Source organism: Euphorbia lathyris, chromosome 5 (assembly GCF_963576675.1).
Source record: "Euphorbia lathyris chromosome 5, ddEupLath1.1, whole genome shotgun sequence".
NCBI lineage: Eukaryota > Viridiplantae > Streptophyta > Magnoliopsida > Malpighiales > Euphorbiaceae > Euphorbia > Euphorbia lathyris.
In genome coordinates this window covers 34,157,813-34,182,898 of record NC_088914.1, presented here as the reverse complement: position 1 = coordinate 34,182,898, position 25,086 = coordinate 34,157,813, and the positions used below count along the sequence as shown (strand labels likewise).

At 35.5% G+C, this 25,086-nt stretch overlaps 1 protein-coding gene across 3 annotated transcripts; it reads left to right on the top strand.

Moving 5' to 3' along the window:
* Positions 1-14,426: 14,426 nt before the first annotated feature.
* Positions 14,427-24,822, top strand: LOC136229586 (homeobox-DDT domain protein RLT3). Of its 3 annotated transcripts, none has more exons than XM_066018468.1 (18): positions 14,427-14,528; positions 14,848-14,968; positions 15,380-15,808; positions 16,068-16,126; positions 16,240-16,467; positions 16,597-16,659; positions 16,737-16,953; positions 17,046-17,146; positions 17,375-17,461; positions 17,793-17,924; positions 20,282-20,422; positions 20,554-20,676; positions 20,803-21,258; positions 21,592-22,008; positions 22,167-22,781; positions 23,240-23,344; positions 23,485-23,710; positions 24,357-24,822. In XM_066018468.1, exons 2-18 carry the CDS (start codon positions 14,917-14,919, stop codon positions 24,377-24,379), a joined length of 3,474 nt encoding a protein of 1,157 aa, XP_065874540.1. In that variant the 5' UTR covers positions 14,427-14,528; positions 14,848-14,916; the 3' UTR covers positions 24,380-24,822. The 3 variants fall into 3 exon arrangements, with proteins under 3 accessions (XP_065874540.1, XP_065874541.1, XP_065874539.1); XM_066018469.1 differs by having other exon boundaries at positions 15,377-15,808; positions 16,252-16,467; XM_066018467.1 differs by having other exon boundaries at positions 15,377-15,808.
* Positions 24,823-25,086: the final 264 nt, after the last annotated feature.

Sequence of the window (25,086 nt, the reverse complement as noted above, 5' to 3'; positions counted from 1 at the left end):
GCCCGCTGAACTTTTAATGCAAACATTTTATAATGGACTAAATCCTACAACTAGAGGTTCATTGGACGCTATGTCTGGAGGGTTATTCATGAAGAAAACATCTGCCCAAGCAAGAGAACTTTTGGAGGAAATGGCAATCAACAGCAGTATGTGGCCCGCGGAACGTGGACACATACCAGTAGTGAAACCATCATCCTCAGCAACGTCATCAGTTAAAGGTATAGTGAATCTTGATCCAGTAGCGATGTTGCAAGCCCAATTTTCTGCCTTATCGCACAAAATTGATAGGTTTATGGCACCGTGTGATCCTAATGGAAAGCCAATCCAAACGGATGTGGATTACGAAGGTATGAGTGAAATTGAACAGGTAAATTTTGTCCAAGGGCAAAACCAAAATAATAACCCTTATTCCAATACATATAATCCTGGATGGAGAAATCATCCTAACTTTAACTGGAGAGATAATAATAATAATGCTAATGCTAATCAAAATCGTACCACCAATTATCAAAATCAATCGAGAGATACGATTAGCACTTTATCTTCTAAAATCGATAAATTTATTGATGCTATGAGCGGAAAAATAAGTAATCACGACGATTGTTTTAAACGGATCGAGAATAAATTCGATCAGCTTATTAAAAACCAATCATCTAGCATCCATAATTTGGAGATTCAAATTGGACAACTCGCTAAATCAATTCCATCCCGCAAAGAGGGAAGTCTTCCAATCCATACGAAAGAAAATCCGAAAGAGCATGTTAAGGCTATCACTCTTCGTTCAGGGAAAAATTACTTAGGCCCGGAAATGCCCGGAAATTCAACTTTACCTGGAACTGATTTACTGAAGCCCAAAGAAGATACATTAAATAAAAAAAGATGCACCAATTGACTCTAGTACAAAAACTTTTGTACCCAAACCACCTTTTCCACACAAAGTCCGCAATAAGGACTATGATAAACAACTTTTAACATTTTTAGACAAACTTAAAAATTTGCATATTAATTTGACGTTTATGGATGCGATTACGCAAATTCCCAATTATGGTAAATTCCTCAAAGATTTAATTTCAAAGAAAATCAGTTGGGAAGGAATTTCATCCATTTCACTAACTGAAGATTGCAGTTCGATTGTGTCAAGCAATTTTCCCACTAAACTCAAAGATCCCGGATGTTTTACCATTCCGTGTAAATTGGAAGATATTGAATTCCCAAGTTGTCTTTGTGATTTTGGAGCAAGCATTAACTTGATGCCATTATCTATTTTTAATAAGTTAGGCCTAGAAGAAGATATCAAACGTACCAATATGGTTTTGCAATTAGCGTTTCAAACCACTAAAAGACCATACGGTATAATCGAGGATGTTTTAGTTAAAGTTGACAAATTTATTTTTCCTACCGATTTCGTTTTAGAACCTATAATAAGTGAGGAACTAGAAGATAAGGACCCAGAACCTTTGATTCGAGAAGATGGACCAGTTCCGCCTTTGATTATAGTTCCACCTAAATTATAACTTAAAGAATTACCAAGTCATTTGAGGTACGCTTTCTTAGGTGAAGGCGATTCTCTACCTATAATTATCTCTAACAAATTAACACAAGTTCAAGAAGAGAAATTGAAAAAAGTTGTTAGAAATAGGATAGGAAGTATGGGTTGGCAAATTTCAGACTTAAAAGGTATTAATCCGAGTATTGTAATGCATAGAATTCACTTAGAAGAAGATAAGCCACCTAAAGCGGATAGGCAAAGACGCCTAAATCCCAATATGAAGGAAGTAGTAAAAAATGAGATTACTAAACTTCTGGACAATGGAATCATCTACCCTATTTCGGATAGTGAATGGGTTAGTCCAATCCATTATGTACCTAAAAAGGGAGGCATAACAGTTGTAAGGAATGAAGAAGGTGAATTAATATCTACACGAACCACCACTGGTTGGAGAGTTTGTATAGATTATAGAAATCTAAATAAAGTAACTAGGAAAGATCATTTTTCCCTTCCTTTCATTGATCAAATGATCGAAAGGATAGCTGGTCACGCTTTCTACTGTTTTCTAGATGGTTACTCCGGATTCTTTCAAATATACATTTACCCGGATAACCAAGATAAAACAACCTTCACATGTCCTTACGGAACATTTGCATATAGGAGAATGCCCTTTGGTCTATGTAATGCACCTGCAACATTTCAACGTTGTATGACTGCGATTTTTAATGATTTCATTGAAGATATCATGGAAGTTTTTATGGATGACTTTTCAGTTTATGGAGATTCTTTTGATTCGTGCCTAAAAAACTTGGATAAAGTTTTGTCTAGGTGTGAAGAAACAAATTTGGTATTAAACTGGGAAAAATGTCATTTCATGGTTGACGAAGGAATTGTTTTAGGTCACAAAATATCTGAAAAAGGATTAGAAGTTGATAGAGCAAAAACTTCAGTAATAGAAAAATTACCCCCTCCAACTACTGTTAAGGGAGTAAGATCATTTTTAGGACATGTCGGTTTTTACAGAAGATTTATTAAGAATTTTTCTGTAATTTCCAAACCACTCACTAATCTACTCATGAAAGATTCCACCTTTGATTTTAATGAAGATTGCGTTAAAGCTTTCGAAACATTGAAAATAGCTTTAGTCAGTGCACCTATTATTGCTAAACCCGATTGGGATTTACCATTTGAAATTATGTGTGATGCAAGTGATTTAGCTGTCGGATGTGTTTTAGGTCAAGGGAAGGATAATAAACTTCATGTCATTTATTATGCAAGTCACACACTGTCCGGTGCACAATTAAACTACACCACAACTGAGAAAGAAATGTTAGTTGTAGTTTTTGCATGTGATAAGTTTAGGTCATACTTGTTAGGTTTGAAAGTTATTATTTATACTGATCATGCAGCATTAAGATATTTATTTGCTAAAAAAGATGCAAAACCACGTCTAATTAGATGAGTTTTATTGTTACAAGAATTTGATATAGAAATAAAAGACAAAAAGGGAGTAGAAAACTTTATCGCCGATCATCTATCGAGACTTGAAGATGAGAATGGTCCTATAGGTGAAACTATCGGTATACGAGATGATTTCCCTGATGAACATCTCTTTCAAATGAAAAGTGTCATGTCGCCATGGTATGCAGATATTGCTAATTATCTTGCAGCCAATATTGTTCCGGAAGGATTAAATTTCCAACAAAAGAAGAAATTTTTCTTCGACATTAAACAGTATTTTTGGGAAGATCCTTTTTTGTTCAAGACTTGCGGTGACGGGATAATTACGAGATGCGTTGGTGAAAATGAATATGAATCCATAATGTCGGAATGTCATTCTAGCTCTTATGGAGGACATAATGGAGTTAACAAGACAGCAGCTAGAATATTTGAATGTGGTTTCTTTTGGCCTACGATGTTTAAAGACGTCCGTTCATTTATTACTCGTTGTGATAAGTGCCAAAGAACAGGAAATCTAGGAAGGAAAGATGAGATGCCCCTCACAACCATATTAGAAGTTGAAGTTTTCGATATGTGGGGAATAGATTTCATGGGTCCTTTTCCCCCTTCTTTTGGTAAAACTTACATATTAGTTGCTGTTGATTATGTTTCAAAGTGGGTTGAAGCAATTGCAACCCCGACGAACGATTCTAAAGTTGTCGTTAATTTTCTTGACGATATATTTTGTAGATTTGGGTGTCCAAGAGTCATCGTTAGTGATGGCGGTACTCATTTTATAAACCGAAGTTTTGAAACGCTTATGAAAAAATATGGAGTACGCCACCGCGTATCAACGCCATACCATCCTCAGTCAAATGGTCAGGCGGAGATATCAAATAGAGAACTCAAATGGATTCTAGAGAAAACAGTTTCATCCTCAAGAAAAGATTGGTCATGTAAACTCAATAATGCGTTATGGGCATACCGTACTGCATTTAAAACACCAATAGGAATGACTCCATACCGCTTAGTGTATGGGAAGGCATGTCATTTGCCAGTCGAATTAGAACATAAAGCCTATTGGGCTATTAGGGAACTTAACTTTGATTTACGACAAGCAGGTAAGAAACGTTTGCTCGATTTAAATGAGTTAGATGAGTTACGCCATCTATCTTACGAAATGCAAAGATTTATAAAGAAAAAGTGAAAAAATGGCACGATGCCAAAATTAAAGTCAAACACTTTAATGTTGGGGATAAAGTGCTGTTATTTAATTCACGACTTCGTTTATTTCCAGGAAAACTTAAGTCCAGATGGATAGGACCATATTTAGTCGTCAAAACATTCGATTATGGTTCTTTAGAACTGGAAGGTCTTAACGGAGTTCGTTTCAAAGTTAATGGTAATCGATGTAAAATCTATTACGAAAATATTTCACAAATAGGAATTGCGTTCGTAACAAGATTATCTGACGTATAAATCACTCAGTTTTTCTCACACAGTTTATTTTGTTTTATTTCTTTTTATATTTTTGTTCATTTTATTTTATTTTATTTTTATTTTATTCTATTTTATTTTTCCAAATGCCATTTTTGTGATTAGATGACTTTATGTTATGATTTAAATGCATAAAATATGTTTATTTCATGATTTTAGATTTAATTTTAGGAAATTAGAATGAAATTGAAGTTTCAGGCAATTCTCTGCCGAGAATTTGGAATTCTCAGCCGAGAATCCTATTTTTCAAACTTGTCCAAATAGGTTAGGTTTTTTCTGAACTTACCGAGAATAATGAATTCTCTACCGTGAATCAGGAAATAGGTTACGACACCTGATTTTCGCAAGGAAATCAGCGTGTCGCGACCGAGAATTTAGAATTCTCGGTCGTGACACGCGTTATTCCTGCACAATCAGGTCTGAATCATCCTAAACCTTCAGACGAACCCTTTCACAAACGAAGCCATAAGTTTCTTCATTTCCGAAAGGTGTAATTTTATACCTTTTCGCATTAAAACAACACCTCTTTTCATCTTAAAATCTTATAAATTAGTCCTAGAAGATTCAAGTTCTGTTACAAATCTTTTCATCTTTGTCAGATTTCTGATTTCTTCAAACACCATTTTTCATTAAGTAACAGAAACTTTGTTTCTTTAATTCTACACCATGCCTACCAAATACAAACCTTCAAAGCACAATGCTGCCCCAAGCGACAAACGCCCAGACTTATCCAACCGATATGGGGCGCCTTTTCCTATCTTCAATCACGATGAAGGTAGGCGTTACTAGAAGCTCTGTTACAAATTCTTCACTGGAATGTTGTATATGGATGACTTTCTTAACACCCAACTTGGAATTAGTGATGACATGAGCCGCTATATGGAACGCTTAGGGTGGACAAAATTCGCCAAAATGCGATTTCCAATAATAGGCGACTGGATACTCGAATTCTTTTGTACCGTTCGTTTCACTAACAAACGACGGGTACGTCTCAGTTTTCATCGAGATGGAGAAATCTTCACTTTCGGCTATCCCGAGTTGCATGCTTGGTTTGGTTTTCCCCCGAGGGATACAATCAAACGTCATCCTGGAAAAGACATGACATCCACTAATATTTGGAGAATGCTCACTGGATTCTGGCGATTCAATTCAAAACTCGCCTATAATCACTCCTTTCACTCTAACTCCATGCTGTATTTACACAAGTTCTTGTGTCACAGTCTGTTCGGTCCCATATTTAGTAGTGTGGTCCGTGACACAGATCTTTATGTTCTTGGAGATATATTCCAGGAAAATGCAGTAGATTCTTCAAAGATTCTGATGGAGGGTCTTGTCGCCGCTTCTCAATCTAAGGATAAAAAGATTGGGTTCGGCAATATAATCTGTAGAATAATTCTTGGTACCAAGGGTACCATTGATGTTCCTTGGAGTGATGATGAATTCTTCCCGACGATAGACTATGAATTTCTAGAGCACGAATGACTTGCGAAACGTGTCTTTCGCGCAGGGCCTCACTTTCTTTCTGCACCGGAACGTCAAACTTTCGTGCAGTTTCAAATTGATCGTATTAGGGCTAGAAATATCCCGCTTGATAGGGATGAGTATATAGAATAGTTTAGGTTTATAAGTTTTATTTTTTTGTAAATATTTATGTATTTTGTGTTATTTAGTTTCATTCTTTGTTTTTATGTTTTGTTTTATTCGATAAAATTTCTATTTCATTTTAGTTCATTTATTAATTTTACTATGGTTAGATATATGTTTGTTCCATTTCCTATGTAATCATGGTTAAATCTATATATAAGCCATAATGTTGAACAATTCTACTTATTTTTTGTTACATGAAGATAAAAAATGCTTTAAATAACCTAGCATGGTTTTCTTAATCAACACATATATTCACACTTAATCCAATTTCACAAACTTAATTCATTGAGTTTAATACATTAAGTTTTTCCAATTCATTCAATTGATTAAATTCATATAATTAATATATATTCATATGCACTTATTATGCACTTAATATGATTCTTTTAACTTATATGCATAAATGAACATTTAAGTTTCATTAATTCTTCATAAACCATTTATTTCACTTTAATTCAATTTATTAAGGTTAAACCTTTGGTTTTTCTTGCAATTAATGTCATTTATTTTAGTTTTTAAGTGCAGGGACACTTTATATTAAGTTCAGGAACCAATCCATCAACAAAATTGTACAAACCAAGTCATTAGGCATCCAAATAGCCAGTTTTGACCAATTCTCTACCGAGAATTAATAATTCTCGGTATGAGCAGCAAAACCGGACCGATTTCAGGGCGAAAATTCCCTGAAAGTCGCGTGCCACGGGCGCGGCTTTGCTATTCTCGATCGCGACACGCGATTTATAGGCCTTTTGATTCCGATTTTTGACACAATTTTTGCCTATTCCTATTCCTATTCTACCTATACATCTACCTAATCCCCCTATATAAACCTACCTCTTACACAAACCTCACATCACCTCTATTTTTACCCAATCCCTTACTCCAAACTCTTCCCCATAAACCTACTTTTACTCTTCCCAATTTATTCATTACCATTTCTATCCTCTTTTCCATTCAATCACTTCCAATTACAACTCCCAAACTCATCTTCAAGCTTTGCTCTTTCTCTCAATTCCTTTTTCTTCTTCTTCTTCTTCTCAAACCCTAAACACCATTACCATGGTAAGAACTAAGCGTGTTGGTAACAAGCCCGCTATTACGGAAGCTAATCGCCTTCGGGTTTAATGTGGAGCTTATTTCGACATCGCTTCGGAGGAGGAAGCCGCTCATTTCAAACATTTTTCACAAGCCGATCGCCAATTTGTGGACATGCACTTCCTAGACTTCCATTTGGTAAGAGCATTGAATTTCTCCACTAGAATTGATGCTTTTATTGAGGCGTTGGGTTGGCAAGAATTCGTTAATATGCGTTTTCCACGTATTAATGAATATGTGGTGGAATTTTTGGTCACTTTGACCATGAACAAGAAGAAAACCTCAATCTCTTTTAGGAATAATGGTACCACTTACACCATTGATTATGAAGCAATGGGCAACATGTTTGGTTTCCCTACTTCTGATTTTTATGATAAGCCTAAAGATTTTGATAATGATGTTGTTTGGCAAACTCTTTCGGACCAAGACTATTTTAATTCGAAAAACACCTCAAGCAAGTTGATTAAGGACAATTGTGTGTTCTTCTTTCATAAATTTTTGAGTTTCTCCTTGTTTGGGCGTGTTGAGAGTTCAAAGATTCAGGTTCAGGATTTATTTGTTTTGGATAGTTTGTTTAAAGGCTTGAGGATTGATAGCATTGGTATGTTGTTTGATAATTTGTTTCGTGCTTCGAGGGCTACTACCATTCAAATCCCTCTTTGTAATTTTATCACCGCTATTGTGTTGGGAGCACGGGGTGAATTGGCAGATTATGACATGACCACCTACCGTGGGTATGTTCCCCTCTTGGACATCTCGGCTCTTGAGCGGGCTCATTTATTGCTTCCGCAAGGTCCCCCCATCTTTATTTCGTACGCCTCCCGTATTGCCCACCTTCGTGGCACTATGGGTGGAGGCGCTTCAAGTTCTCAATTTGTAGGTACCGAAGGCGGCGGAGAGGCGGAAGGAGAGGAGGATGAACCACAAGCTCAACCACAACCCCAAGCACCTCAAGCGGATGATCCGGTGGATTTGCGGAGGATTTTGAACCAAATCAATTCCGACAATCGTCAAATGAACTTAAGAATTGATGATTTGGTAGAAAACAACATGGTGATGAATGACAATCTCAACCTTTTGAGGCGTGAGCATAGATCGACTCGGCATCAGATGCTTTCCTTTTTCCGACGCCGAAATGTGGAGACTTCACCTACACCTCCGGATTCCCCGCCTCAAGCATAGGTTGTTTTCTTTATTTTTATTTTTATCTTGTTATAATTTGGTACAATTTTAATTTTACTATGTTTGGTACAATTTTCCATTTTTAATTTTATGTTGAATGTTTCATTGGCTACAATTTCTATCTTTATTATCGTATGCCTTATTTCGTATTTAATTTTTCTGTTTTCTCAATTTTTGCACCAATGAGGACATGGTCCAATTTAAGTGTGGGAGGAGATATACATATATCATTTACACATATACGAATAAATGCAATGAAAATATTATTTTGCAAAACGAAAAAAAAAATGCAACGAATAATTTTTTTTATGCAAATGCAACACTAATATATTGCAACACATTTTTCATATGTTCATAAATTAACCATAAGTTAATATGATTATTTGTTTAGGTTATCATTATCGTTAGAAAAAAAATATTTCTATACGTATACAGGTAATATTTTTCAAATTTTTCACAAATCTCCGATACGATTTTAAGTAAAATTGTCTCGAGTGAATGTATTTTAATTAAATAAATTCTTTATTTTCAATCTCTATTTTATATCATGCAATTCATGATACAATAAATCTTATTTTAAATTTTCAATTAGGTTTATAGGCATTAAATTGAACTAACAATTTTTAGCTCGGTTTGATTTCGTCTTACATTAACACCAATTGAAGTTTTTAAGGAAACTTTAGCCATAATACATGTTGAATTTTAAGTCAATATAGGATGAATGTGCTATCTTTCTTTTTCCCAATTTTAATTTTATAATTCATATTAATTAATCAATTAGTTGAATTCTTAACTTTTGTCCACGATTGAGACCAACCTTATCACAATCGAGGTATGAAAGGGAAGAAAATTAAGTAAAGTTTACTTTTGGCCACGATTGCGACCACCCTTATCACAATCGAGGTATGGAAGGAACGTTTAAATAATAATAAGCGTGTTTAAGTTTAAAGTAACGATTGCGTCCACCCATGGCATGGTCGGTACCTCTTAAGCAAACACCAAGCAATAAAATACGTATAAAGTTATGATCAAGACCACCCTTATCTCGGACGTAACTAAGCAAATAAATTAATCCTAAGTACTTATTTAAATATACAATATATCTCACATATTAGTTTAGGTTTGGGAAAGGAAATTTTGTGCTTTGAAATGCCTTGAAACGAAAGATTCAATAACATGCGTGCTTATATCGTCCCGAATGCTTCAATTCAAAATTGGAAATACAAGACGAGTGATATATCGTATATTATACTAAGTTAGTTTGATGTTTTGCGTATAAATTTGCCATGCGAAGTTAGTCTTTTCGGCTTAACTAATTTAGGAGGTGATACAAAGATATATGTTTTATTTTTATAAAGAGATTTGCTAAAGAATAAATTCAGAGAAATTTTGCTCGGGACTAGCAAAAGATTAAGTGTGGAGATTTGTTAATCCCAAAATATACCTAAAATATCATCGATAATTACATCAATATTGCTACGAATTTATGCTATTTATAACTGTTTAGAAAGCTTTTACTCTCGAATATGTTTCTTTCATGCAAGGTACATAAATATTTGGTAAAATCCAAATAGGAACGAAAAGAGCTCAAAAACAGAAGAAAAACCCTACAAAAGGAGTCGAAGACGACAAAAATTAATAACGCCAAATCGAGGACGAGAACGAAAGCCAAAAACGACGAAAAGTTCCGTGCCGCGACCGTGGCCCCCCAATTCTCGGTCGCGACATGCTCCCTTCAGCTTCTCATTCCCTTCGTTCGAAGACCAATTGATGCTCCCCCATTCTCGGTAGAGAATTAAATATTCTCGGTAAGAGCATGAGTCTGTAGAAGCCAAATTGCACACTTTCATTTTCGACGAAACGCGTTCGTTCGGGTGGATAAAGACGTCCTTTCACAATGGATACGATCCTTCACAACGGACACAACACTTCAATCAAGACTCTTCAACATCTATAAATAAAGAGTTGATGAAGAGTTAAAGATATGTAGAAGAAAGAGATTAGTATAGAATTTATGCAGAAATTCCGAGTCAAGTGATTCAGAAGTTAGATTTCGATTCTGTAAAAAGCAATATGATGTACACACATTGTTTATTCAATAATAACAAATTCAGTAGCGTTTAGACATTGTTCCAATTTAGTTTTCATTTTGGTAGTAGACCGACCAAGTCTCTATTACGAAGATTCAACGAGAAGATTGAGTAGAGGATCCGCCCCTGAGCCTGACAAACTCTAACGAAACCCAAGGAAAGGATTGACAACCCGTTCACTTGCAAGTCGTCGAATGTTTCCATGCTCCATGTTCTCTGTAAACTTGTATCAATTTATATTTCATCTAATAAAGTCTGTTCTATTCGATAGATTTTTATGCAGCACTTTGGTAAAGGATCCGAAGTGGATTGATGCTGGTGCTTTCATTAAAACGTATTTAATTCAAAATCTTTACAAGGAAACTTTGTTGAACACTTAGGCAAATTATTATCTCGGAAGAGTTTTAATTTGATTAAGGGCAATTATCCCGGATAAGGGTTTTGTCATGTTCAAAGCCTAATAATTAGAGGTTCCGTCATTTATTTCATCTTTATAATTCATACAGAGTTTAAAGTTATTTTCTTTGCTTAATGCGAACAAATACATTTGTTTACTTTTCTAAAAAGTACTAAACGTTCCTGTCTTGCAAATTCATTCTTAAATCAGAATATTTTCTAACATCTTCATACTCTAATCTAATTCTTATTCTAGCAATTTCAAAACCAAAACCGATTAAACGATTTTCCATATTATAAACCTTAAAAGTAAATTTAACCGATTCAAAATAAGTTTTGTTTAAAAAACGTTCCCTGTGGGATCGATATCTTTTATTACTACAAGCGTATACCGTGCACTTGCGGAAATCGCTCAACACCGATTTTTGAATGAGAGAGTGGATGACTTCCTGTAAAGCAATGATGTTATCAGAGATTTGACGGCCAGGGATAAAACTGCTTTGGGTGGGGCTGATAACAGAACTCATGAAAGGTTTCAATCTATTCACAATGCTCTTAATAATCATTTTGTAAGCCACAAACTAATAGGTCTGAATTGACTCAAACTCCGGATGAGAAGTCTTAGGAATTAGTGTAATAAGAGATGTTGGGTTTTAGTGTCCTATAGTCAATTGTTGTAGGATATAAACCAGATGTAAATGAATTGTTCTTTTATATCATTTATTTTAATAAGATATGGTATAACTAAAACTATATATAAAATGCATTAATCTTTTGTAAGTAAAAGTAATCCCAAGTTTATTTAAGTAGTTATAAAGTGTTCGTACAAGCATGAAGTGAGACTATACTTTATAACAGACCAATAAACTTAAAATCAACCCAAGTCAAGTAATGTATTATAGGGGTTAGCATATTACTATTGAGACTTGCATGTAACAGTTATTTCTGTCGAAACAGAGAGCTGATCTCACAAGCTTTAGATATGGAGATATCTAGATAGTTACATGGATCCGGTGAAGGAGTTCATTAGGGTTGGGACCCAACTTGAGATAACAGGATGGATGGATTTATCCTATGTCACTTGTTCATCTCATTGGTATTGGTACGTATAAGTAATCCTCAGACTTAAATGAATGTTAATTAGTGATTCTGGATTATGGAGTGTGATACTTTGACTGTGTTCAAACACGATCCATAACAGGGAGGATCCTAGGGTGTGTACGGGCAGGCAGGCGTTGGGTGTCACACGATGTAATTGCAGAATAGTTAATATTGGATTGAGCATTCGTCGCTCCTGATAAATGGAAGATATATCCAGGATCACTTGTGGAAGACTTGACTCTAAATCCTTGCAAGGTGATAGATTAAGAGTTGAAATGGAGATTTCACTTAATCTACCCATTCAGAGTTAACTCTACCTGAACAAGTAAAATGAACGTCTTGTTATATGTGACTTGACACTATCCATAGTCATAAGATTCGTTCGAGGATATAGCTGGTGAAGGATCGAATTATACTAGACCTAATACAGAAAGGTCAACGACGGAATCAACCTGTCTTCTTATAGCTTTAGGGGAATATTTACGGTTCTGCTATTCACAGTCCACGCACTCATTCCGATATACAAAAGGTTGAATGTAATTTTGGAAATTAATTCAATAGATGTATGCGGCTAGTAGCAATACGAACCTAATGGGTCACACATAAGACTTGGAACCAAAAGAGGACATAATAGTAATTAATAAATGGAGAATTAAAGTTGTTTAATTATGAGAAATAGGGGGGTCGAATTTTATATATAAATATATATATTATTTTAATTAATTAATTTAGATAATTATAATTAGATTATAATTGTGGTTAAATTAATTATAGGATAAATAAGTTAGGAGATTTAATGTGATTACATCTCTAACTATTAATTCATAATATCATATTTAAAATAAATATATGTATTATGGGTAATTAATTTATTTATACAATTATAATTAGATTATAATTATAATTAAATTAATTATAGGATAAAATTAGTTAGGTGATATTTTATCCTAATTATTATCCTGTCAATAATAAATATGATTTATTATATTTAGATATAATTATATCCTAATTATTATCCTGTCAATAATACTAATATTAACTAAATAAGAGTTCTATTTGGAATAGGACTCTAATTAAGTGTTCTAATTCAATCTAATAGGGATTAGAATTAAGAGACTATAAATACCCTTTTATATGTGAATTTCGGCCATGACAATATTCCTACTGTAGGAATTTCGACCAACACAGTATTGATGAAGAAAATACTCCGCTCGTCTTCATTCGATTAATTTCTATCTCTGTTTCTCTTTCCTTGATCTTGTGTTGATTTATTAGAGACAATCTCCTTTGATTGCTATTCATCAGTCGTATTCTAATCATTTACTTGTTTGTTTTGTTTGTGTTCGTGAAACTCGAGATTAAGAGTTGTGGGCACTTCGTTTGCAACTGTAGATATATCGTCAATAAAGGTATTTCGTTCTATCCCTCTTTATATGAAATAACGCTTAACGGACCTTGTGTTAAGGGAAATAGGTAAAATTTTTATATTTTCGTTGTGCCTGTCTTTGCCTATTTTTCATCAAGAGTTTCGTTCTATGAAGCTTCAAATTGTTCCGAATTCAAAGCTTGGAAGGGAAAAATCGCAAACCTGAGTCTTCATAGTACCCCATAAATGCTGGTAGAAACCAGTGTGAAGCCCGCCAGGCACTGGTGCCTTAAATGGACTCATGTCAAATAAGGCTCGGCGGACATCGGAGTCATCAAAAGGGCGAGCCATGCTCGCAAGAAAGATCGGGTCCCAACTTGGGAAAGAGACATATGAGCAAAGCCTAGGACGGAAATGATGTTTTTCAGTGTATAACCGAATAAAGAACTCATTCGCCATATCCTTCAGTGCGCATCATCCCAAACCTAGACACCTGATGAGTCTCTGGTCCCCTCTACACGATCAGATTAGTAAAAAACGTAAAATGTCACCATATTATTTATTGTTTCGATTTAGGAAGTTGTTTTTTTTTTGGTTGTGTTTTGTTGATATGTAAGAATACTTTTTTTAAGATAATTTTTTTTTTGTTGTAATCAGAATTTAACTGTGTAATTGTAATACTTTGTTTTGTAAATAAAACATACCACAGACCTTTATTTGTAAACTTTTAAACCACAAGCCTCTGTTTGCAAATTGGATAACCACCGACATTTTTTTCATACTTTTTCCTTTTTTTATACGTGGAGGTTAAATTTGTTATTCTCAAATAACTATAGGGCTAAATTTATAGGTTATCCCGAAATTCAAGGATCATAATGTCTAATTTTAAAATTTAGGATTCATATTGAAAATAAGGGTAAGGTTGAGGGGCCGTAAATGTAATTTACTTAAAAGCTATAGACTGGACGAAGTGTAGAATATGTTGAGAGAGAGAGAGAGAGAGAGAGAGAGAGAAAAGGCTCTGTAGATATTTATTTATTTTTCTTTAATTTTGATGAATAAGATAAAAGAAAAATATGTAAAAGGGACCCATGAAATATAAATTAAAAATGATGATAAAACCCAAAACCCTACTCCTTTGTAAAATCTCTCAAACCCTGTCTACTTCTTCTTCAACCTCTTTTACACTCCTCTCATTTCCATCACCTCTGCAACTGCTCTCCTAGTAAGTATAATCATCTTCTACACCTTCACTCCATACGCAATTTTTAACTGCAGTTTCTGTGCGGCTGTTATTCTCCCTTCTTTCACATTTAGTTCCACTGATGACTGATACTGAGGTTCTCTTCGGTTTTCAATCATTGCTTGGTTTTTATTTGGTTTTGGAAGTGCAGAATTGTGGTTCACTATAGAATTTTAAATTCATGTTTTTTTTATGAATTTTCTTCTGGGATTCTTGAGGACATGCGACATTTTTCTTGTTCAAGAGGAAGGCAAATCTCTTTTCTATGTGGATAATTTGATTATTATTTTGCTTCGTTCAGGATATGGAGAATACAGTTTGATTAATTCAAGTTCATTTTAAGTCGATTGAAGTAGAGGGAAGAAGTGAAATGAAAAAGAAATCGACTCTTCAACTTCAAGCCCTTGAGAATTTCTATGCTGGTACCTGCTTATGGAGCTAATTTATCCATTTCTGTCTTCTTTTATGATTTTTTCTTACTCTTACATTTATTCGTTTCTTTTTTGAATTGTACCTCAGACTATGCAATCTGTTTTATTTGTATGGTTGTTTTTTTTTTTTTTTTTCCAGATTCCAGCTTATTTTATACAGTAGGATTCCGTGATTGTGGCTTGATTTTTTTATCATATGAATATACTAGTTTCTGTAACACGAAGCAACTGAATTTTCTCACACTGGAGATTCTGAATTTTCTTACCTTGTTTATAAGATCACAATTGAAATACTAATATTTGTTTTAGTCTTTTTTGGAGAGTTGCAATTACTTAATTTAAATTATAATCAAGTATGCGATGTTATTATTTATGTTCTGAGTCATGTGTCATGTGAAGCAGAGCAAAAGTATCCTGCCCATATGGCAATGCAGGAACTTGCAGTAGTCTTGGACTTGTCATTCACGCAAGTCCAGAGATGGTTTGTTGATAAAAGGAGAAGAGACAAAAGTAAAGATATATTAATTGCATCACCCTGTTCAAGCAAGAAACTCTCAGTTGTTAAAGGACCAAATGGGCTGGGAGTTGTGCTTCCCACTAGAAAGTTACTTAAGAAGGATATATTGCTTGGAAGAGCTGAGCATATTTCCAGATATGAATTGTCGGAGGTAGAAAACAGGATTAGTAAGACCACATCGAAGAAGAAGTCTCTTCTTATTCAGGATTTGATGTCTCCAGACTATATTTTAGAGAAGATTTTTCGCAAAGATGGTCCTCCCCTTGGTGTGGAGTTTGACTCTCTTCCTCGTAGGGCATTTCAGTATTGTAAAGGTATGAATTCATGCTAGTTTTCAATTATTGCTTGAATTACGAATATGTATGTTATGGTTTTACAAAGTAGTTCTTTCCTTTTACTATTTGAACAATTATTGTTATAATTTGGTTTTTGTAGTTGCTGCAAGTCAAAGGGATTTTTATTTACTTGTTTTAATTAGTGATCCGGGTTTTAATTCTTCTGATGTGGAAAAAAAATGACGATTTTCGGCTTCTGGTTAATTAGCAACTTATTCATTCTCCTTTGGTATTTTAGATTCCAGAAATTCTAGTCTTGGCTGCCAGGAGAACCAAAGAGCAAACAAAAGGACAAAGGTACTGGGATAAAGTGCGAGTACGCATGACATTTTGCATTTTCAAATTATTTTGAAAATCTTTTCAGGACATTGTTTATTAGGACTCTAAAAGTAAACGCTCTCTGGTTTAAGGTATCCAAGCAGGTCATCTCAAGTTGCCAGGATTATAATAACAATGCACCAGCAAAAAAACATGGTATGGGGAAAGGTCTTATGACAGCATGGCGGGCAATAAATCCAAGTAGCAGTGATTTCCCAACAGGAATTCATTCTGCTGATAGAGAAACAGTACCTCCTCTTTCACAAAAACCACTATATCAAAACCGAAAGCGACAACGGCGACAAGTGGTCTCCGTTATTGTTAGTGTGAACTGCATCTTTTTTTTTCTTGATGATCTTTCATTTTTGTATATATTTATATAGGTGTAATGAACTCTGAATTTGAGCTACAGTGTGGCTCTCCTGACTGACCATATGTTGTCTTTTCAGAAGAAGAAAAGGGTGGAAAATAAATTGCAGCATAAGAGGAAGTCTTTTATTAAACAGAGAGAGGTAATGAATGTTTTGTTGTTACATCAGTGCAGTCCAGTTTGCTGTTGTTGTAATGCCTACTGACCTGTGATTTGCAGGTGGAAGCTAAGAGGAATGAGCTCCAGAAACAACCTCGCAAGGAAAAATGTGAACTTGCTTTGGAAGGAGTGGTATCTCAAGAGCGCATCAATCAATTTGCATTGCTAATGGATGATGAAGAGCTGGAGTTGAGAGAGTTACAAGCTGGACCAAATCCGGTTACTTGCGCTGATCATTGTGCAACCAATACGCTTCATGGGTGTTCCCTCTGCAAAGGTTGTTTGATCTTGTCTTCTAAAATGATTCAACAATTTGGTCCACCATCCTTTCTTTTTGTAATGTATTTAATATACGAGGTAATTTTCCAGATTTGCTTCCAAAGTTTCCTCCATATTCTGTTATGATGAAGCAACCGTTCACCAATCAGCCTTGGGAGTCCTGTCCAGAGTCTGTGAAGAAACTATTTAAGGTGAATAGAACTTGTCTGGCTCTCAGGGTATAATACAACATTCATTATGCATTCAAGAGTCTCTTCTTCTGAGAAATCCTTTATATTCTTAATTTGCATAGATATGGATCATTTCAACTTTTGTAGGATTTTCATGGCCTTGGCAACTTCTTTTCAATTTATATGTTATCTTATGTGTTGATGTTTTCCAAATTCTTACTGAAATCAGGCTGAAATTTTGATTTGCAGGTTTTCCACTTTCTATATACTTATTCTGTTACTATTGATATTTGCCACTTCACTCTTGATGAGTTTGCCCAAGCTTTCCATGATAAGGTTAATTCTGAGATTACATCTTCTGTTTAGCTTGTGTTAGATTTATTTCTTATTATCAGTTTATTCCGAGTCGGAGGGCGAGCCTTGGCGCAACGGTAAACGTTGTTGTCGTGTGACCAAGAGGTCACGGGTTCGAGTCTTAGGAGCGGCCTCTTGCCAAATAAATTGGCAGGGGAAGGCTTGCCCCAGTACACCCTTGTGGTGGGACCCCTCCCCGGACCCTCGCTCAGCGGGGACGCGTAGTGCGACCGGGCCGCCCCTTTATCAGTTTATTCCGAGTCGCACTTGTTTCTCTTTGTAATGGATTTATATTTCTAACTATTCCTTTCAGGATTCTTTGTTGCTTGGGAAAATTCATGTTGCCCTTCTGAAGCTTCTATTCACTGATGTTGAAACAGAGATTAGTAGTGGATTTCTGCCTCATTTAAGTATATCATGCAAGTTTCTTGCGCTTCTTCACACAGTGAGTATATATTTGTACATATGTAAGCCATTACTATGTAAACTCCCCTTTTTTAGCTGCTTCAGTTTTTCATGAAGTGCTACTAAAGGATGCCTGTGAAGGATGTATGTATGTGCACTCTTGGAGGTTAAATTCCATCTGCATCCCCATTGTTATTTATGTGGAATATAGTCTTTATACTTCAATCTGTAGCTTTTAATGGGTTAAATAATTGTTGTAGTATGAATGGTATTCTTGAAGCAGGACCCGATGAAATAGTGGCCAGATTATTGGCATGTACTCTTTATGTTTTTATTTATTTATTTTGTCCTTGAAGTCTGAAGACCTGTATCATACTTCTACTCCATCTCTCCTTCTACGCTTTATCCTCTCTCTTTCCTTTGCTTCTCACACGTTCTTTTCATGTCTTAGCAACAAACATACATCTACAGTCACCCAGTTTATATTTGGTAACCTATAAATCTATCTTTGGGTTGTTGAAGATCATGTTATGTTTCAGCGAGAATAATATTCTCCTGTGCATTGCATCAGAATACTTCTTCTCCCCATAGCTGTTATCCCTGCTTTTTCTCCTTTGTGCTTCATAATATTAGCTCTTTTTAAAATATAAGTCGAACCTTGTCATCTTGACAACCTCCCCAAACCTTGAACTCTAGTTTTCTGCACCTCCCTATTTGTTTACAAAGTAGTGCTCTTATTGCTTGCCATGCATTTTTCTGGTCGATAATATGCAGACAACTCTTGCACTGGCTTTGAATTTCACTTGAACTACTTCTCAGCCTGGAAGAAATCAAGTGAGATGTATTTGATTTTTGGGATTAAAGTTTTCGAAGAAAGAGATGGAGTTTGTAAATTCATTTAGATGCCATAGTTAAAGGGATAGATGGATTGAAGCTTGACTTTTTCCGTCTATGCTTCCATATGTACTCATATGACAAAAGGAAGATGGTGAACTATCAGAGAGCAGAGTAACACAAAGTAACCAGAGAGATGGGTTTGACTGATTAGAGGGATGAGTGAAGGTCTCATGTGGATACCTAGGGAAAAATATAAAAAAGTAATACTGGGGTTGCATTCATTTTCTGGGGGTAAGAGTTCATTTTTTATATAAAAAATTATGATTAGTGATTTTTAAGTTGCACATTGTGGTTTAAGGGTAATATTGATCTCGTGAGAAGTTGGGGGATGATTGATGAAATTGGGACTATTGGATGACAGCGTAAAGCAGGTTGGACAAAGGCTGCTAGGAATTTGAATCAAAGCTTATTGCTATTATAACGTGCAGATAGTTTTTTATTTTATTGTTCTAAAGCAAGCATTGTTATATGGTACGGAGTGTTGGGCAGTGAAACACTGCCACATCCATAAGATGTCGGTGGCGGAGATGCGTATGTTGAGATGGATGTGTGGTCATACGAGAAAGGATTGGGTGAGTAATGAAATAATTAGGACAAAAGTAGGGGTCACATCTATTGAGAATAAAATGAGAGAAAACCGACTAAGGTGGTTTGGGCATGTGAGACGTAGAGCGCTTGATGCGCCGGTTAGGAGAACCGAAGAGTGGCAAAGGGATGTAGTGGTGAGGGGTAGGGGAAGACCTAAGCAACTTGGAGGAGAGTAATCGAGACTGATATGAGTTTACTGGGAATTGAGGAAAATATGGTAGTGGATAGGATGGAGTGGAGGGAGCGAATTTGTGTCGCTGACACGACTTGATTTCACGGTTTTATATGATGGTTCATGTTAGCCGACCCCGAATCATTTCGGGACTAAGGCTTTGTTGTTGTTGTTGTTGTTCTAAAGCAAGCATTTTTGTAGAAATGACCTGGATGCTGCATTTGATTTTTTTTTTGCTATTTTTGAGGATTATTGGTGTAGCACATAAGGTACAGCGAAGAATTTTTTTTAGATAATTGTTGATGTCCTAGATTTTCTAGTAATATGGAAATCTCAGATCTTGGTTCGGCATTTTTATCCATAAGCGTATAATAAAGCAAGTGATGGTTTCGTGTGTTTGTTTCTCGTAGTTCCTAATATATCGAGTAGTGGATATGTGGTGCTGGATGTAGCGGCTTGAAATTGCTTTAAACTAATAACATCCTAACAACCCATTTTTGTGGGCCTATGCGGACCTTACCTTGTCTTTTTAATTGCAACATGAATAGTGTGGTGAAGAAGTAATAGAAGATTATGGACTCTATGAAATTCATCTGACTGTTACTTTGCTTCCAATCTATAACTACCTTTCTTAAGAGAAAGTTGCTTGAGTGAGTTCTATAGTTTTCTCTTTTGGGGTTGGTTGGGGAATTACAGAAGGAAAACTCTGCTGCATGATCGCCTGATATTTTGCATTGCAGGTTGAAGATCAAGAATTTATTGTGGAGTTTTGGAAAAGGTCTCTCAATCCTCTAACATGGACAGAAATACTGCATCAAGTATTGGTTGCAGCTGGTTTTGGTTCAAGGCAAGGTGCATTTCGCAAAGAAGCCCTTAGCAAGGTAGGGTTTATTGGGTTGCAGCATTGGTTTTTGATCATTCTCTCTTGCCCTATTTCAATCTATAATGTTTTGGAGGGTACTTTTATATTGTACATGCAACATTATCACAATTTTCCCCCCTTTTTCCTTAGGAGATGAGCCTCATGGTTAAATATGGACTTTGTCCTGGAACACTAAAAGGTGAATTGTTTACTATCTTGTCTGAGAGAGGAAATAATGGATGGAAAGTTGCTGACCTAGCAAAATCATCTAAGGTAAGTTACTGGGAGATGCATTCCACTTGAATATTTTGTTATGTTTGTGATTGTTTTGTTCTGTTCGCACTGAATGCATGTTAAGTTTTTACTTATTTGTGACAATAAATTTGTTTTGTTTTGGAGATTGCTGAATTAAATCTAGCTAGCACGTCTGAGGAATTGGAACTTCAAATAAGTTCCACTCTTTCAAGTGATATTACTTTATTTGAGAAGATTGCACCATCTGTTTATCGTCTGCGGATAAGTACATTTTCAAAGGCTGACGATGATTCTCAATCTGATACTGAGGGCTGTGGAAGTGTTCATGATGACTTAAATGATAGTGGAGTATGCAGCAGCAGTGATTCTGAGTGTGATTCAGAGAATTTCAGTTCAAGAAAAACCAAGAATGTATGTGGTCGTAGAAATAAAACTAATATGCTGACAGTTCACGACGAAATTGATGAGAGCCATCCAGGAGAAGTGTGGTTGCTTGGACTTATGGAGGGTGAATATTCAGATTTAAGCATTGATGAAAAGTTAAATGCTTTAGTGGCTCTGATAGATCTCCTCAGTGCTGGTTCCAGTATTAGAATGGAGGTAATCAAATAACCTGATTGTTAGTGATTTTGAGAATCAACTTCTTTCTCTTGTGAGTCTTATATCTTGTTATGAATTTTTTGATCTGCAGCATTTTGTGTTTAATATGATGATATACATTTGTATGAGTTTTTTTTATTCTAAGATTGTGGGTCTCTTTGTTCTTTCTCGTTGATATTTATACTGCTAATTATTGTAACTATGATCTTTTTACGTGTCTGCTGTCTGCCAAAGATCATCTTATCAACTGCATGCTTTATCATTTAGCATGGGCAATTCTGAATTTATTATATGGTGATTAATACTTCTGTCCGATTTTATTTGTCACTTCAGGATACAAGGTCCACTGTTCAGTCTGCCCCTAGCACTCTTCACTACGGTTCTGGAGGAAAAATCAAGAGATCATCTTCTAAGCAACATAATCTGCCCAGACCATCCTGGATCCACAATGGACAAATGAATGGTACAAAACAAATGTGCATATCATCGACTTCTTCGCCAATTGATTCCTCTGTGGCGATGCAAAAGTTAAGTGAAAAGCAAAAGTCCTTTGATAAAGAGAAAAACAAAACAGAGGCAGAACTGGGGATCAATTTGCATCCGCTGCAGTCTATCTTTTTGGGTTCTGATCGTAGGTACAACAGATATTGGCTTTTTTTAGGCCCTTGTGATTTACATGACCCTGGGCATAAGAGAGTTTACTTTGAATCTTCTGAAGATGGTCATTGGGAGGTGATTGATACAAAAGAGGTATCCTTCTCAGCTTTTTTAGTAAACCATACTGGATTATTTGAACGTTTTATCATTGGATAATACTGTTTGTAAAGAATTATTTACTTTGTCAAGCTCTTGGATACATCTTTTTAACCTTGGCCATTTTATGCTTATGCTTACTTATCCAAGTGCAGGCTTTGCATGCTTTATTGTCAGCTCTGGATGACAGAGGAACACGTGAGGCTTTCCTTATTGAATCTTTGGAGAAGCGGGAAGCTTTTCTCAGCCATGAGATGTCTAATAGCATCAGAAATGATGCTGAAAACAGGCAGTTGACCCAGTTGGATCAATTTGAGCTGGAAACAGTTAGAGAAAACAGCACTTCTCCAATTTCTGATGTAGACAATCTAACCCTGACTAGTATCTTGAATGATTCTTCTCCTCGTGGTGCAATAGTTCTTGAATCAGGGAAGAAAGAGGAAGAAGAGAATCGCAAATGGACTCGTCTTCAAGCGTTTGATGCATGGATATGGAATTACTTTTACTGTCATCTTAATTCTGTGAAACACAGCAAAAGATCTTATTTTGAATCTCTTACAAGATGTGAAACTTGTCATGATTTGTACTGGAGAGATGAGAAGCACTGTAGGTTTTGCCATATGACGTTTGAACTTGATTTTGATCTTGAAGAAAGATATGCTGTCCATTCAGCCACATGTAGAAATAAGGGAGGCAATGAAATGTTTCGAAAACATAAAGTTCTATCATCACAACTGCAATCACTGAAGGCTGCAGTTCATGCAATTGAGGTGCACTATCTTTTATTACTGTCTGAGTATTTCTACTTTGATGCATGTATGCTTGTATGGCTGTGTGCATCCCTGATTATTTTGTTATTCGAGAATGTTAATTAATTCCAAAATACATTTCATTGTCCAGTTGTGACAACTGTCTTTTTTATTGTATTATAGTAGCCCTTTGGTTAGCTATTCGAGCAACATTACCTATTGATAATCTCTAACTTCAGGTCTTTTACAAATTGATTTAATAGGAGTTTTACATTAGATTAGAAGGCAAACCTAAATGGCTGGTCAAGACTTTTGTGTTTCTTACAATATCTTATTCCCTCCAATGACAGCAATTTCTGATTAATGACATATTTTTTTGTCTACATTGATACATGTGGAGAAATTCATATACATGTACTATTTTACTTGCCAATTTGTTGTCTTCCATTTTCTCATTTCTTCTTTGATATCACATGCAGTCGGCCATGCCAGAGGATGCTTTGCTGGGTGCTTGGACAAAGTCTGCTCATAGGTTGTGGGTTAAACGGCTGAGGCGCACCTCAACTTTAGCAGAGCTTTTGCAGGTTTTTTTTTTTTCACTTTTGCAGATTTTTGTTGGTTATTGTGCTCAAAATAACAAGATTGATTCTTTACCATATTCTATTCCTGATCAATGCTGGAGGATGTTGATTTATTGACGTAACATTTGAATTCACTGTTGCAGGTTATTGCTGATTTTGTTGCTGCAATTAATGAGGACTGGTTGTGTCAATGCAATGCTGCTCAAGGTTCCAATATTTCTATGGAAGAAATCATTGCTCGCTTTCCAACTATGCCTCAAACATCATCTGCACTTGCTCTGTGGTTGGTGAAATTGGATGATTTCGTTTCTCCTTTTTTGGAGAGGAATAAAATCGTAAACCAAATGGACAGCAGAACCAAATGTACAGGTACTTCTCCCAAAGAACTTGAGAAATTCTTTTCAACTAACTATATTCTGAAAGAAGTTATTTCACACTAGGAGTTAGGACAAGATTTTGGGGGTTAGAATTTCTGCAGTATTTTTCCATGGTTATTTTGGTAATTAGTTATTGGCATATATGAGTTCTGTTTATTCTGTAGATGACTTGAGATTTTGCAATGGATTATACTACCTCTTGTTAGTAGCATATTCCACTCCAGGTTTCTTGCGTGGTGAGAGTGAACTTTCCAAATTTGTGCAAACCTGCTGATTTTCCATTAATTTTTCATATAGTCAATGTTGGAATTTTTCACTTCAGAATCAGAGAATTGCAGTCTAATTTTTTTTTTAAACTCTGGTTTGGCATTTCTAAGTGTTGCTCCAGTTGCAGTTCTATGTCAGGATATGGATCAGATTATAAATATTTGATTTGGTTCATCCTTGTAAATTTAGCAAGAACTGTTAGGGATTTGTCTTTATTCGGTTGTCTATTGGTTGATGAATGGGAATGATTTTTGTTATGTATTTTCCTATCTAGTAGTCTGAGAACTGCTGTGGTGATTTTATGATGGATATTCATTTTGTTATTTTCGGGGTTAGTTGATTGATTAGTTAAAGTGCAATGCTGATTTCAGGTAAACAATTGATCGGAGTGTAGTTGCAGTTGGCAGTTGATATTTGCATGTGTGGAGCAAAGGAAGAAGTTCTTTTGGTCCCTATTATGCATATAAACACATAAAATGCTGTGTACAGAGTAAAAGCTTGGACAGTTAACATTTTTTCACTGTTGCTGTACTCCGTGGGGGCTGGGCTGTCCACCAGTGAATTTATTATAGGTTCGTTGTACAGCATGTAGCAGGAACAAGGAAGGTTTTAGTTTTTGGTACATATTTTTTATTTTTAAACCAAAGACCTCTTACTTAGTAACAGAATAAGCAAGTCCATTCTCCTATTTTGTTCAAGAGAAGGACTTGGACTGCTTTCTTTTGCTTATGGTATTGGAGGAATCAAAATTTTGTCTGGAAGAATAAAATATGTACACTGTCAACTAAAAGGACTACTCTCTAATCAAATACAAGTTACTTTTTCCTCGTCCCTTCATTTATATTACTTTGTCAATTTACCTTGCAGGACACAGTTATTTCCTTGTTTGCTTTCATTAGATTATCCCTGATTAAGGTTATTGCTTGCTGCAGCTTGATTGTTGATACTACGTATGTTTAGCATTATTTCTTTGTTTTGTTTTTTCATTTTTATGACATTTCTATATTTCCAATGTGCTTCTGTAAAATATAATATCTCAGATTTGTGCTTGTTTATGCAAAGAGGGGTTTATTAATGGAGATTATTAAGAGGCCACTATAG